Source organism: Scyliorhinus torazame, chromosome 5 (genome assembly GCF_047496885.1).
Source record: "Scyliorhinus torazame isolate Kashiwa2021f chromosome 5, sScyTor2.1, whole genome shotgun sequence".
Classification (NCBI taxonomy): Eukaryota; Metazoa; Chordata; class Chondrichthyes; order Carcharhiniformes; family Scyliorhinidae; genus Scyliorhinus; species Scyliorhinus torazame.
In genome coordinates, this window is record NC_092711.1 from 273,538,753 (window position 1) to 273,555,231 (window position 16,479).

A 16,479-nucleotide genomic window follows, 5' to 3' on the forward strand; every position below is an offset into this window, starting at 1 on the left:
AAAAAGGGCGGAGAGGAGTTTCAGGTACCTGGGGGTCCAGGTGGCTAGGAGCTGGGGGGCCTTACATAAGCTTAACTTCACGAGGCTGGTGGAGCAGATGGAGGAGGAGTTTAAGAGGTGGGACGTGCTGCCACTCTCCCTGGCGGGTAGGGTGCAGTCGGTTAAAATGACGGTGCTCCCGAGGTTTTTGTTCCTGTTCCAATGCCACCCCATCCTGATCCCTAGGGCCTTCTTCAGGCGGGTTAACAGGAGCGTTATAGGGTTTGTGTGGGCGCAGAAGACCCCGAGGGTGAGAAGGGTGTTCCTGGAGCGGTGCAGGGATGGGGGGGTGGGGGGGGGGCGTTGGCGTTGCCTAACCTCTGTGGGTATTATTGGGCCGCCAACGTGGCGCTGGTGCGTAAGTGGGTGATGGAGGGGGATGAGGTGGCATGGAAGAGGCTGGAGATGGCGTCCTGTGTGGGCACGAGCCTGGAGGCGCTGGTGACGGCGCCGCTGCCGCTTCCTCCAGCGAGGTACACCACGAGCCCGGTGGTGGCGGCTACCCTCAAAATCTGAGGGCAATGGAGACGTCAAGGGGGAGATGGGGGCCTCGGTGTGGTCCCCGATTCGGGGGAACCACCGATTTGTCCCGGGGAGGATGGACGGAGGGTTTCTGAGCTGGCACAGGGTAGGTATTAGAAGGATGGGGGACCTGTTTGTGGATGGGAAGTTCGCGAGCCTGGGTGAGCTGGAGGAGAGGTTTGGGTCCCCCCGGGGAACACCTTCAGATATATGCAGGTAAGGGCGTTTGTTCGGTGGCAGCTGGTGGAGTTCCCACTGTTGCCGCCACGCAGGGTCCAGGACAGGGTGCTGTCGGGGGTGTGGGTTGGAGAGGGGAGGATCTCGGTAACGTATCAGGTGATGCAGGAGGAGGAGGAGGCCTCGGTGGAGGAGCTGAAGGGTAAGTGGGAGGAGGAGTTGGGTGAGGAGGTTGATATGGGGATGTGGGCGGATGCCCTGGGGAGTGTGAACTCTTCCTCCTCTTGCGCGAGGCTCAGCCTCATACAATTTAAGGTGCTGCATAGGGCTCACATGACCGGGGCAAGGATAAGCCGGTTCTTTGGGTGCGAGGACAGGTGTGTTAGGTGCTCAGGGAGCCCAGCAAATCACACCCACATGTTCTGGGCTTGCCCAGCGCTGGAGGACTTTTGGAAGGGTGTAGCGAGGACGGTGTCGAGGGTGGTAGGTTCCAGGGTCAGGCCGGGCTGGGGGCTCGCAATATTTGGGCTGGCAGAGGAGCCGGGAGTGCAGGAGGCGAAAGAGGCCGGTATTCTGGCCTTTGCGTCCCTGATAGCCCGGCGAAGGATTCTTCTTCAGTGGAAGAATGCGAGGCCCCCAAGCGTGGAATCCTGGATCAGCGATATAGCGGGGTTCATTAAATTGGAGAGGGTGAAATTTGCCTTAAGGGGATCGGTGCAAGGGTTCTTCTGGCGGTGGCAACTGTTCCTAGACTTCCTGGCAGAACGTTAGAAGATGGTCAGCAGCAGCAACCCGGGTGTGGTTCGTTCTTCTTGAGTGGGCATGTATATTTGCCTTTGTGTTGATGAAGTCTGTTAATTTATTATTTATGTACATGGAGGGGGAAACATACATTCTTTCTGTATTTTGTTGTTGGTTAAAATTTGAATACATTTTATTTTTTTTTAATAAAGCTTTTTCAAAAAAAAAATAATAATAATTGAAAGGAGTAAATCAATTTAGAATCATAAAATTTACAGTGCAGAAGGTTTTCTGAGCAAACCTAACAGGAATTATGATGCAAAATACTTCTGAAGGGAGTAATATTTACCCTTTAGTGATATGTATTGTAACTTACATTGAAACTCCCTCTATGGCAGTTAAGTTAAACAAAAATTGTCCTAATATAATGAGTTACTCAAATATCGATTTGAGCAAAGCTTCTTCTGGACGGATACTTGGTGATTGGTGGAAGTGTCCTCTGATACAGGGGGGTGGGGGGTAAACACTAGGGAGGAAAGAAAGAAAAACAACTTGCCTTTTACTGAAGTGCCTCCCGGTTTCAGAATGCCACAAACTGTAAATTACTTTTTTTAAGTGTAGTCGCCATCGTTAGCACTGGGCTAAATCGCTGGCTTTGAAAGCAGACCAGGGCAGGCCAGCAGCACGGTTCGATTCCCGTACCATCCTCCCCGAACAGGCGCCGGAATGTGGCAACTAGGGGCTTTTCACAGTAACTTCATTTGAAGCCTACTTGTGACCGTATATGATTTTATTTTTTTATTTATTATTTATTACTCCAGCAAATGTGGGAGCCAGTTTGAACAGCAAGATGCCAAAGACAGTGCCTATGAGCAAATAGATACTATAAAGTTTAAACAGGAAGGTAAAGGAAAAGTGGCTCATTATTATTTCAACTGCTTTTCTATATCTCACCTTGCAGAAAATAACAAATGCTCCACTGAAGTGTTGTTTTGGATAATGTACTTCAATTGCACATGAAACTTGAACGTCACTTACAGATTTGTAGTTATTTTGTATTGCCATGCTGTTTAAATCTTACATAAATGAGCAGATAGATGCTATAGTATAGCCTTGAACCAAATAAGTGAATAAGCATATGTTAACCATTTGATGAAAGTTGCAAATATCTTTATGCAATAAAAACAAACTGCATTTTCAATAGTGCACGGTGGTGATATTTATATTAAAAAAAAAAAAAAAATTTTTTTAAGAGTACCCAATTCATTTTTCTTCCAATTAAGGGGCAGTTTAGCGTGGCCAATCCACCTACCCAGCACATATTTGGGTTGTGAGGGTGAAACCCACGCAAACACGGGGAGAATTTGCAAACGGTGCCGATATTTATACTGACAAAAACGTGAAGTACTTTGGGATATCCTGAGAATGTGAAAGGTGCAATACAAGCACATTTTCTTTCCTTGGATATGGTTGAGCTCCACTGTGTTGTTGCAGCTGATTAGGCGCACGTGAAAACTGATCACTTGGATCCCATCCCAGGAAGAAAGCAATGCCTTCTGGCAAGAAAGGAAAAAGAACATAAATACCTCTTGAAGATGTGAGAAAGGGCCATTCTATAACTGTGAGTCCAGACATGAGGGGTCATTTTAACCTAACTGACCAGATGGGAAACCCACAAGATCAATTAGAAATGCTGCTCTTGCACCGTTCCCAATATTGCATTCCTTTTTATTTGTGATGTAAAACCACCATCCCACTCACTTCTGTTGGTTCCTGCGGTTCCTGATCGGAAATTGGCCCATTGAGCATTAGCAGTATCTTTAAGTTCAGAGAAATAACAAGGTGAAGGAGTTTGGAGGGAGTGTTTGACAGTGGAACTGAGACAATTGGAATGTATTGTCATCAACAGTGATGGGGATAAAGAGGAGGCCAGTGTGAAGACTTCAATTCAGACTGGCTCGGGCTGGAGGAAATTACAAAAGCTGAGACAAAACTATGGACACATTTGTAAATGAGAACATGGATTTTGAATGATGGGTGTTGAAGAACAGTAACTAAATGGGCACTAAAAGCAAAATACTGAATGCTGGAAATCTGAAATAAAAGTTGTGGGAAACTCAGCAAGTCTGACAGCATCTGTAGAGAGAGAAAAAATGGTTTTGAGTCGAGTGTGACTCTTTGGAACTGAACAGAGTAAATTAAGCTTGATGTACAAAAGTGATGGGCAACTGGGATTTGTTTAATATGGGTAGCGAGTATTGGAATCTTTAATACAATGATGTTTACATGGGATGATGTTTGTAGGGGAGATTATTCCTGGAGGAAGGGATGGTGAATGCCTTGCCTGGGAGTCAATCATAAGTGACAGGATGACCGGTTGGCTAGCTGCTGGCTGGGAAAGTCAGCAGTAGGGGTTTGAGTTGGTTATGATCCCTCGCGCTCAAAAGCATCAGGGTATGGAGCATGACAATGAAAAGGGAGGAGGAAGGCATGATCTTGGGATGGCGTTGTCAGGGGACAGGTCTGAATATGCCTGGACTTTGGTAGTTGAATCATTTAATATTCATTGGAATTGTGCATGAATTGTCCATCCAGTGACACTTGAAGGTGAAGGTGTGGAGGTTGTATGAAGACAGATTCTGACCTGACTCTACCACCCTTCATTGTCAAATAACCTACAAAGATTTAGTCTTTATTGAATGATTGCTTCTTGGGTGTGATGTCAGAGAGCTGAGAGTGCTGGTGTAATTTGGAATATGGTTTTCAGAAGAGCGGTTCAGAGTGAGAAAATTAGATTTAAAATAAATAAGTACATTAATTTTGCCACAAAGAAAAGTTTGAAATATTACTTGATATGAGTGAAATCTTTTTTTCCTGAAGAAAGTAGTTGATTGAGTGCGTGCTGAAAACTCAGAATAATAGTTTAAAAGCTTTCTTTTACTTTTATTTAACACACGACAAAACATCGGAAGCAGCTGCTTCCTGCAAATTCACCTAAAGGCTAAGTTTAACTGTCTTTCAGAAGATCACTGGCTTCTGTGGAAAGTACAGGACAGTGGGCTAGACAGTGTTTACAGATCAACATTTTTGTATGTCCTGTACACAAGGGGATGTGATCACTTTGTTTCAAAAGCTGACTTTATGGGCCTTGGTAAAACTGATTGAACTGCGAAACAAAATGAGTGGAAGATAAATCATAAGCCAACGAGCTATGTGGATGAGAAAGGTGAACCAGCTCATCCATCTTTGAGGCAGTGGGTGGGGAGAGAGAGAGAAAGTGGGTTGGAGCGGGGGTGGGTGGGGGGAAGAGAGGAGAGTGGGGAGAGACAACCTTAAGTTGCCCTCTCCATCGCAGCATCTAGTTAATTATTAAATGATCGAGGTGTTGCTTTAGTGCAGCACCGAAGCGGTGTTACATTGTCAGAGGTGTTATCTTTTTAAGTGACATGTTAAATTGGGATCTCTTGTACCTGTTCAGGTGTGTAAAAGAAAAATCCAATTCCACCATTTCAGAGGAGAATGGGGCATCCTCCTGGTGTCCATCCAGGCAGCATGCACCCATTTAAGTCAATGAAAACATTTTTATTTTATCATCTTTGCTGTTTGGGAGACCTTGCTGTGCACATATTGGCTACCGTACTTGCTTAAAAGTAAATGGTAGCAGATCAAAAGTAATTAATTGGTTGAGAGTTGTTTTGGGATGTCCTGAAGATGTGAAAGTCTGTGTATTTTTAAAAGTTTTCGGGATAAGTTCCAGCAATTGGGTTGGTGAGTTGCAAATATAATACAGCATTACTAAGTGCAAGTTAATGAGACAGGAAAGGGACGTGCGCAGTGGGAATGTAAACTAGATTTTAATATGGCTAATGAGAAGAATATATGAAACCACGAGCATGGTGTGCAGCAGGGTTGAGAATTTTAACCTTATCTTTCAGTGGGGGGAGGGGGAGGTGTTATAGCCAGATGAATAGAGCATTGATGCAAGGAGATAACAATGGGACTGATTTTCCCTGCAGGTTCCTGAATCCCACCATCGGACTCGTGTGGTCAGAGACCTGCACTATGTGGGGAAACAGTTATCATTGTGATTTTCCCAGAGTGACCAATTAATGTCAGAGGATTGTTTTGTCATCCAATTAAGGGATGGTGGGTGGATGTTTTGAGCTGAGGGTTAATAAGAGACATTTCGACTTGTGAGCAATATCTTGTATATTGAAACAAACTTTAAACACCGAATTAACTACATTAGCAACAAAGAAATAGCTTTGCAGTTAAAAGTTACAACAATTCTTCAGTAAAAGAGAAAACCTCAACTTACTTCCTAAACCTACCACTATATTCCAACTAAGCAAACCAATATATTTCAAATATCACTCGAAAGTTAACAACCAGGTTTCTACTTGCTCTTTTCAGTGCAGAATCTTTGGAGAGAGAATCTTTCGGGACCAAACTGAATCACCTCTGTTCAGTTGGGAGTTCTAGGACCTACTGGCTCCTCCCATTAACTCCATAATCTATACCCAAAGCATAAGGCATTCTTTGGTCTCTGTCCCTTGACTTGCTTAGCCAGAACCAAACTCAATATCCTTCATAAATTATCTACACCCCAGGTGTCCTTCAAACATAAACAATATCCCATTAGCTAGCTATCTGTAAACATTCACAACTTGTGTGCTCTGAATGTTTCTTGCCACTTGTCAGCCCAAACCTAGATATTGTCCACCTCTGCTTCAGTGTCTGAGGAGTCGCAAACGGTGCGGAGCATTGTGCAATCATCCGTGAACATCCCACTTCTGACTTTATGATGGAGGGAAGGTCTTTGATGAAACAGCAGAAGATGGTTGGGCCGAGGGCAATCCCCGAGGAACTCCTGGGATTGAGATGATTCACCTCCAACAACCACCACCATCTTTTGTGCTAGGTCTAACTTCAACCAGCGGAACGTTAGTGAGTTGATTGTCCATCACCATTCGCAACTGGATGTTGCAAGACCGCAGAGCTTAGATTGGATCCATTGTTTGTGGGATCACCTGGCTCTGTTACTTGCTGGTTATGCTGTTTGGCATGCAAGTAGTCCTATGTTGTAGCTTCACCTGGTTGACGCCTCATTTTCCTGTATGCCTGATGCTATTCTTGGCATGCGCCCCTGCCCTCCTTTGAACCAGGGTTGATCTGCTGACTTGATGGTAATGGTCGAGTGTGGGATATACAGGGCCATAAAGTTACAGATTCTAGTTGTGTACAATTCTGCTAATGACCCATGGTGCCTCTTGGATGCCCAATCTTGAGTTGGTAGATCTGTTTGACAGCTGTCCCATTTAGCACTATGATGGTGCCAAATGACTCGAAGGTATCATTAATGTGAACATGGGACTCTTGTCTTCACGAGGATTGTGCAGTGGTCACCTCTACCATTACTGTCATGGACAGATGGATCTGCAACAAGTAGATGGATGAGGATGAGGTCACGTACATTTTTCCTCCTTGTTGGCCCCCTCACCATCTTCTGCAGACCCAGTCAACTTTGTCCTTTAGGACTCCGCCAGCTCAGGGTGGCATGTGGCGCAGTGGATAGCACTGGGACTGCGGCGTTGAGGACCTGGGTTCGAATCCCGGCCCTGGGTCACTCTTCGTATGGAGTTTGCACATTCTCCCCATGTCTGCGTGGGTTTAACCCCCACAACCCAAAGATGTGCAGGTTAAGTGGATTGGGTATTCTAAATTTTTTATTTTTAAAAGGACTCGGCCAGCTCAGTCAATAGCTACTGAGCCACTCTTGGTTATAGACATTGAAATCCCCCTCCCAGAGTACATTCTGCACCCATGCCACCCACGGTGCTTCCTCCAAGTGGTGTGCAACGTAGAGGAGTACTAATTCATCACCTGAAGGAGGACCTTGGGTGGAAACCAGCAGGAAGTTTCTGTTGCTATATTTCGTCTGATGACTTGAGATGTTATGGGGTCCAGAGTCTATGTTGAGGACTTCCAGGGCAATTTCCTCCCAACCATTGTACTGCCACCTCTGATGGATTTGTCCTGTTAGCTGAACAGTGTCTATAAGGTGCGATTCCATGCATATCACTATCTTGCCTGACCAATGTTTTGGACAGCACTCCCAAATTTGTCACAAGCCCTCAGATGTTTTGCAGGGCTGTCAGGGCGGGGTGTGCCATTGTCATTTCCGCTGTCTTGGTCAATGTCAGATGGTCTGTTTGGTTTTATTCCCTTTCGACTTGGTAGTGGTTTGAGACATCTGAGTGACTTGCGAGGCTACTTCAGAGGGCATTTAAGAGTTAACCACATTGCCCTGTATCTGGAGTCTTATTCAGGTCAAACCAGGTAAGAGTGGCAGATTTAATGCCGAAATTGGATTTTGCCATTGATCTAGCTTTTATTCCAGATTTATTCATTGAAATTAAATTCCACCCGCTGCTGGGTTGGGATTTGAACCCATGTCCCCTGAGCTTTAGCCTGGGCCTCTGGATTGCCAATCCAGTGACATTACCACTATCTCACCGCCTCCCCGTAAAAGTTCAACTTTGACTGTGCTAGGCTGCATACAGCTGTGATTGGCTGGCTTGTTTGTCCAACCAGCATCCTTAGTGGGTAAGTGATTAGAGTCTGAAGGGATCTTGGTGGCTTTGTTGGTCTCTCTGTACAGAAAAACCTAGGGCAAGACCAAGAATGTGTGCTGGAATTTGGCATTGATGCCAAATTTTCATCAATGCTCATCTGATCATTTCAGGGAAAACAGTTCTGTAGGGTGCAGTTCAGGGGAAGCAGTTCTGTAGACTGCAGTATGTGCAGTGGGTCATTTTGGACTAACAAACCTTGCATTAGGCGTCAAGCTGTGTTCTTGCGGAAATAGGTGGCCTTCCTCGCTCCTGGAAAAGATTTTTTGGATGATGTGAAGAATCATATTGCCTCGAGGCAAAAACGCTTCCTACAGGGTGTTCCAGACCATCATGTCCAGTGTTAGAGCTCGAGTTGTCAGTACAACATACAATACAAATTTTATAGGTATTGTAAGATCTTGATTCCGCTGAGGAAACCCGGTTATATTTGAAATGTGTTGCTAAATTGCTGAACGTGATTTGCCACCCATAGGATAGTTCTAATTTCAGTGATGCCCCTCTCAGGCGAGATCGGGATTCTCCTCCAGCGTGATTCTCCGTTCTGCCGGCGCCCGGGGATTCCTGACGGCGTGGGGCTGCCGCACAAAGGGAAACCCCATTGACCGGTCGGCATAACGTAGAATCACGCTGGCGAGTCGGGGCAGAAATATGGCACGGCGGGGTGGAGAATCCAGCCCCATGTTTTTGCACCACTTGTGGCAAGCCCCTGGGAAGGATGCAACAGCTGATTTAGCTCTTGGGAAAATTTAGTCAATGTATTTGGGAGTGAGTGATGGTGTATCCAGTGTTTCTAAGCTGCAGCTGGACAGCTTGGCTTGAGAGGGGGCCACCGTGTATTGGAGTAGGCTCTGTTCTGTATTCTAGTCTTCAGTCAGTGAGGATAACTCCAATCTGCTACTTATGTCAAACTTGCACTCTTTCTTTCTTATTGGTGATAGTGATCTATAAACTGCAATTACAAATATTTACTGTGACCATATAGGAAGGATTTTGGCCAGCTACTTGTAAGCAGTACTATCATTAATCATTTGAGTGGATGTAGCTGCAATCACAGAATGATATAGCTTTGAAGGAGGCTGTGAGGCCAATTGTACCTGTGCTGACTGAGCTGTCCAATTAATCCCACGCTTTGAATTTATTTCCTTCAATTACATGTTCAATTCCCTTTTCAGAAGTTGCTTTTGAATCTGCTTCCCCTACTCTCAGGCTATGCATTCCAAATAGTCCAAAATTCCCTGCATTTATTTTAAAATAGTGTTGCTTCTGCTCCATTTACCAACCATCGTAAATCTGCCTCCTCTGTTTACTGATCTTTCTGCCCCTGGAAACAGTGGCCTGGATCTTCTGAGCAGGAGCAACGATCATCAGATTGTCACGGCCGTAGCTAATTCCCCCTACTCAACGTTGCTGCGCATTTCTACCTGGACCTTCCGAGCCTGGCTCCACAAACATTTGCAGCGTGGTGTACATCAGGGAACCACTTTGAAGTGGAGTTAGGGGAAGACTGGATGTGCCCCTTTTTTTGCAGTATTAGCTGAAAGGCCAAGTTTGAATATTAGTGTGCAAATGGTTAAGTAGGGTAACTATCCAGGTTAGTACCATGTAACTATTCAAAGTCGGAGACATTCGCAGAGGTCCCAGGGAGCAGGGGAATTGCTCATCGGAAGTTGAAACTTCCTGGGCAGGTTCCCTGAAGGTCTTCTTCAGGACCTCCACTGGGTCCTGACGAAAAGCTTCCGGTCTCTGGCGATCCGGAAACTGAAAGATTTGGGCCAGTAACTCTCTTAATCCCCCATTCTCTCCACATAACTGATATCTCTCATCCTGGGTGCCTTTCTAGTAAATCTCTTTTTCATCCTCTCGAGTTTTGACATCCTTCCTATGTATTCAATAATACTCCAGTTAAAGCCAACCAGTACTTGAAAAGCCTGTCTGAACCTCCTTGCTCTTGTACTCTATTCCTTTATTAATAAGACAAAAATTCACATGCTTTTTAAAAATGTCCTCAACTTATCCTGCAACCTTTAAAGATTTGTGTGTGTATACACCCTGTTCCTGCATCACTTTGAAAATGGTATCATTTTGTTTATATACACCTCTTCATTCGTCTCCCAAAAATGTCATTTCAGACTTCTCTGCATTCATTTTCATTGCCCACGTATCTGTCTTTTCACCAATCTATCTGAAGTCTGTTACTATTCGCCTCACTGTTTACAACATTTGAGTTTTGTCTCTAAAATTGTGCGTAAATGCCTAAGTCCGTGTCATATATCAAAAAGAACCGTGGTTCTAACACTGACCCTGGGGAACACCCCTGCTCCTTCTAATGAATGAATAGTTTTGGTGTTATACCTATTTTTTAAATATCAAATTTCTCCCCTCCTGTCTAAAAGCACTGATTCTTGGCCAAGCTGTGATTCCACAGGTGGAGGTACCTGTCTAAACCGGAATCTATGTACATTCTGTTTAACTCTTTGGGAAATCGAAATTGAGCCTTTCTTGAATTCCATAACGATGCACTTTCCAATGGAAGTCACTGGATTGCAAGTGGAAACAGTGGGTTTTGTTTTGTTTTTAAAACCCGGTGGTCTTCCTTCACCCCAGAGGTGTTACATGTAGTTGAGATCTGATTCAGCTCAGAGTAGGAGTGTATAGCTGTGGTCCTCTGATCTAGGTTAGCTGTTACCCGTGTTTCTGTTTGCAATCTTGCCTCCATTTGCCTGTTCCTAAAAGTGCTTGTTTTTATCTTGCAGTACCACAGGATTACCTTGTGCAGACTCCGAAGGTTTATGGTGGACTTCGAGTGACCTGAACAGACTGAAAGCTGGATTAAAATTATTCTAGCAAAGAAAACCTATTGTTTCGTTACTTTCCATTTTCAAGACGTATTATCCCTCTCCCTTAAGCAGGTGTGCATTTCTGATTGCACATGCATGTAGTGAATATCTAACTGTTTATTAAAGAGTCTCTACTTGAACTTGACTTTTATTTTTTCCCTGATGCTAACAGACCTGCTGTATTTTTCTCATATTTCCCATTTCCTTTAAAGCTTATTTATGATGGGTTCTCGATAAAGATTTTCATCACCAGCAGTCTACGGCTTGGAATTGTTAAACTGGGTAGAATGAATGGTACTTTACCAGCTTTGGCCTATCCTAAAGCCAGTTTCTTTCAAACTAATGTTGAGGTTCTTTTCATAAACTCGATCATGGGTTTATAGAGTCCTGCAATGTTACATGCATGTAAACTGGTAGGTGTCTACCATATTTTTTATATTGCAAAAATAAATTCCGACAGCCAACTGGGTCCTGTTTTTTTTTTTTTTTTTTTTGCGCATGGTTCAGTTTTTATTAGTGTTGCTAATTCTTCATCGGAGTGCCTCCTTTTCTCAAACTTTTTTTAAAACTAAAAGACACTTGTTTGAAGTTTTCTCCTCCCTTTCCCTTGTCATGAGCTGGTATGGATTCGCCCATATCTTTTTCTTTCCCTCTGGGACGATTAAAAGGGAGACACGACCAGATCATTGACCCACAAATGTATTGATTTTCCCAGCCAATTTAGGATCGTTAACCACACAGTGCACAATACTAGCAAGGAATGTAAAAGGGCAGAGATCAGCTAATTAAAATGTTGCGTCTCACAGGATTGATCAAACAAGGAAACGCATCCTTGGAGTATTCACTGCAAGAGGTACTAACAGCATGTCATTGTAGACTATTATATAACTAAATGGCTTTGATAACACCTGGAATTGGTTAATAACCATGTTTAGAATAATACAGCTGTCAGGGGGGAGAATGATAGGTTTCAGATATTACTACTGACAGACTGGGCAGGAAATGGCTGATTATCATTATGGTGGAGGAGAATGGAAAAAAAAGATCGGTGTATACAGGCCAAGATCATTGGGTTTGAAAATGAGGCCACCAGATTTCCTACTTCCATGAAAAATGCCCAACTAAGCTCCACTAGGATTAATTGGTTAATTAATGGAATCACTGAGACAACGATTTTATCCTCCACATGAAAATTTCCTTGTTCAACAGAAGCCAACATTGTTTCGGAAGGGGGTTCTTAACAACCCCTTTGAAATTTGAGGCATCCCAATTTGGCAGTGGAAAGCATAATACTGTGATCGACAACTTCCATGAGAGATGACATGCTAAAAGCATATCAACATACGAGTCAACTAGGGGAGAGACTTGAGAACTGCTGGAAGAAAAGCAGCTATTAGGGTTGACAGGCTGTATTTAGGTATCTCAAGGATTGGCCTCATGTTGGCGTTCCACCAATGACACCGAGGTTAAATTGTGAGAAATGAATTTGCAAAATTAATAAATTTGCTAATGAGGAAACAAGATTTAATACTTGGGATGGCCAGTGTTTGCAATGCAGCAATCAAAAATGTTTACCCAGTTGATGCAGCTATTCTGACTGCGCGATCTCTCATCAAGCTACATAACCAGCAGCCCTCCCCTGTCATTCTTTAAGGCCTAGCTGAACTTTCACAACTATTCCCCCTCCCCAATATCCCTTATTCCAAGAATCTAGCAAACTCAGTCTTAAATATATTCAGCATTTGAGCATCTATAACTCTCGGGTAGAGAATGCCAAAGCTTTACAATGCTGATTAAGAAATACTCAACTCTGCATTCCCACCTACCTCTGATAAACCCTTGTTTATCAAAATCTATCAACCTCTGCCTTACAAAAGTTCAAAGACTGCTTTCTTTTGAGGAAAAGAGTTCCAAAGACTCCAACCCGCAGAAATAAATTCTCCTTATCTGTCTTAAATGGGAGACCGCATATTTTTAAAGTGATTTTTTTCTCCCACAAGAGAAAATATTCTTTCCACCTCCACCAATCGGGGGGGGGGGGGGGGGGGGGGGGGGCGAGAATAGCGGCGCGACGCAGATTCTCCGGCGGCGATGTTCGGGTGCCCGTGGGATCACCGCCGCGCTGGTCGGGGGGCTGTTGAAAGAGCACCCCCCCCCCCCCCCCCCAACGATTCGACGGCCGAGTGGCTGCTGAGTTCGGCCGCGTCCCACCGCCGTGGGTTACTCGGGTCCCACACAGGTATGTCTGCGGGGGCCGTCCTCGAGGGGGGGGGGGGGGGGGGGCTCCATGGTAGCCTGGTCTGCGATCGGGGCCTATCAATTGGCAGGCGCGCTGGTTCCGTGGGGGCCTATGTTCCTCTGCGCTGGGCCCCTGTAGGGCTCCGCCATATTGCCTGGGGGCCGGCGTGGAGACAGGAACACGCATGCACAGAATTATACCGGCCGTTGCGCGCATGCGTGAACTGCGCCAGCTGGAACTGCGGGGACCACTCTGGCACCGACCTAGCCCCCTAGGAAGGGGAGCATTCCTGATTATCGGGGACCGTTGACGCCGGAGTGGCTGGCACCGCTTTTCACGCTGACGTCAGAACTTGGCCGCAGGATTGGAGAACCCAGCCAGGATCTTGTATGTTTCAATCAAGTTGTCTCTTGCTCTTCTGAATTCCAGCAGATACAAGCCCAGCCTGTCCAATCTTTCCTCACAAGACAACCCCGCCAAGTGTTAGTCAAGTAAACCTGAGCTGCTTCCAACGCATCTACATTCTTCCTTAAATGAGATCAAAACTGCACACACACCAGGTGAGGTGTCAACAATGCCCTGCAGCACTGAAGCATAGCCTCTCTACTTTTGTGTTCCATTCCTCTTGCAATAAATGATTAGCTTTCCTAATTACTTACTGTACCTACATACTAACCTTCAGCGATTCATGCACTAGAATATCCAGATCACTCTGCATCGGGCTCGGCATTCTCTCACCACAATGTTTTTTTAATGCTTTGTACCAAAATAGACAATAGCACATTTTCTCAAATTATACTCCACTTGCTAGATCTTTGCCCACTAACTTAACCTAGCAACATCCTTTTGTAACCTTCTTATGTCCTCTTCATAACAACAAAGAACAAAGAAACGTACAGCACAGGGACAGGCCCTTCGGCCCTCCACGTCCGTGCCGACCATGCTGCCCGTCTAACCTAAAATCTTCTACACTTCCTGGGTCTGTATCCCTCTATTCCCATCCTATTCATGTATTTGTCAAGATGCCCCTTAAATGTCACTATCGTCCCTGCTTCCACCACCTCCTCCGGCAGCGAGTTCCAGGTACCCACTACCCTCTGTGTAAAAAGAACTTGCCTCGTACATCTCCTCTAAACCTTGCCCCTCGCACCTTAAACCTATGCCCCCTAGTAATTGACCCCTCTACCCTGGGGAAAAGCCTCTGACTATCCACTCTATGCCCCTCAATTTTGTAGACCTCTATCAGGTCGCCCCTCAACCTCCGTCGTTCCAGTGAGAACAAACCGAGTTTATTCAACCACTCCTCATAGCTAATGCCCTCCATACCAGGCAACATCCTGGTAAATCTCTTCTACACCCTCTCTAAAGACTCCACATCCTTCTGGTAGTGTGGCGACCAGAATTGAACACTATACTCCCAAGTGTGGCCTAACTAAGGTTCTATATAGCTGCAACATGACTTGCCAATTCTTATACTCAATGCCCCGGCCAATGAAGGCAAACATGCCGTATGCCTTCTTGACTACCTTCTCCACCTGTGTTGCCCCTTTCAGTGACCTGTGGACCTGTACTTTCCAACTATCTTTGTGTCATCAGCAAATTTATCAACCCACTATTTTCATCCAAGTAATTTATAGAAATAGTAAAGGCCACAGCACTCGTTTCCCTTGCCAACCAGAAATTATCCATTTATGCCTATTGTTTCCTGATAGCTAGCCAATCTTCTATCCATGCGAATATGCTACACCCTACACCATGAGCTTTTATTTTGAACAATAACCTTTGATATGGTACCCGATGAAATGTATTTTGGGAATCTACATCCACAACATGTAATGTCAGAAAAAACTATGATTTTCCTCACAAAACCAGGCTGACTCGACCTGTTTACCTTGTATTTATCAAAATGCATTTAACTAATTCTCAATCTATGCTAATATATTATCTCCAATCCCTCTTGATCTAATAGTATAATTTTGTCATTAACATAAATTAACTACCTAAACCAGAGAGTTGATGCAGGACCAATTGTCAGAGCAGAAGACTAAGTCGAGAAGAAACTTGGGACAGGATTTTCCCACAGCTTTGGGACCCCTACCATCTTTAGTGGCTTGTGAAGCTGGCAGCCAATAAGGTCTTCCATCATTGAAGAAGCAGCAGGCTACCTTTCCAGGTAGGTGAAAGGGAGGGTGCCCCAAGATGGAGACATCTTTTCTCCAACTTTGAAGTAAATGACGCCCACAGCACCAGGTTACCACTGTGGAGCGGAATAGCCCGAGAGGCTACCTCCAGGAAGCTGCCCTGTTTTCTGACCACTCCTTAGATATGGAGGCAGACTGAAAAATTCCAGTTGACATCAGAAAATCTATGTTTACTGAGGTTAATTGAGCTACGTACCACTTGTAAATGGGTAGCTTTGCCATCCCTCCTTCAACCAGCCTCTGGGGAAAAATAGCCCAGGGACTGGGTGGAGCTGGGAAGCTGCCTCCCTGCCTGTCCCCGGCAGGGCCTAAAACTTCTGCTCTTCAATTTTTCAGTCTTGAAAGGAGGTGAATTAAAGGGGACCACACTAATATTACAGAACAACAGGGTACAGACTGATGACAGCCAGATTCAGGAGTTCTATGCAAAATATTTTACACATATGGTAGAAACAAAAATGTTAGTAACTGTTAGGTGCTGTGACGGGGGAAATTTGGAGCAATGGGTTGAATAAATTATCATAGAATTTACAGTGCAGAAGGAGGCCATTCGGCCCATCGAGTCTGCACCTGCTCTTGGAAAGAGCACCCTACCCAAGGTCAACACCTCCACCCTATCCCCACAACCCAGCAACCCCACCCAACACTAAGGGCAATGTTGGACACGAAGGGCAATTTATCACGGCCAATCCACCTAACCTGCACATCTTTGGACTGTGGGAGGAAACCGGAGCACCCGGAGGAAACCCACGCACACACGGGGAGGATGTGCAGACTCCGCACAGACAGTGACCCAAGCCGGAATTGAACCTGGGAACCTGGAGCTGTGAAGCAATTGTGCTATCCACAATGTTACCGTGCTGGGTCTTGCACTGTACTCATTCTGTGCTATTTGCAAATAATTAACTAATAGTCTCCGTAATAGTGTCCACAGAGCTATCGCCAATAACATAAAAACACATTTGTTCACTCATGTCCTTTAGGGAAGGAATCTGCCATCCTTACCCAACCTGGCCTCGATGTGATTCCAGATCCAGTGTAAAGTGGCTGACTCTTAACTGCCCTCAGAAATAGCCTACCAAGCTACT

At 45.1% G+C, this 16,479-nt stretch overlaps 1 protein-coding gene across 1 annotated transcript in view; it reads left to right on the plus strand.

Moving 5' to 3' along the window:
• las1l (LAS1 like ribosome biogenesis factor) overlaps nucleotides 1–11,415 on the plus strand; it is an 80,089-nt gene extending 68,674 nt beyond the window's left edge. Inside the window, exon 13 of the mRNA XM_072505584.1 lies at nucleotides 10,868–11,415. Within this exon, the coding sequence (XP_072361685.1) occupies nucleotides 10,868–10,958 (91 nt within the window). The 3' untranslated portion in view covers nucleotides 10,959–11,415. The remainder of the gene's footprint in view (nucleotides 1–10,867) is intronic.
• The last annotated feature ends 5,064 nt before the right edge of the window (nucleotides 11,416–16,479 follow it).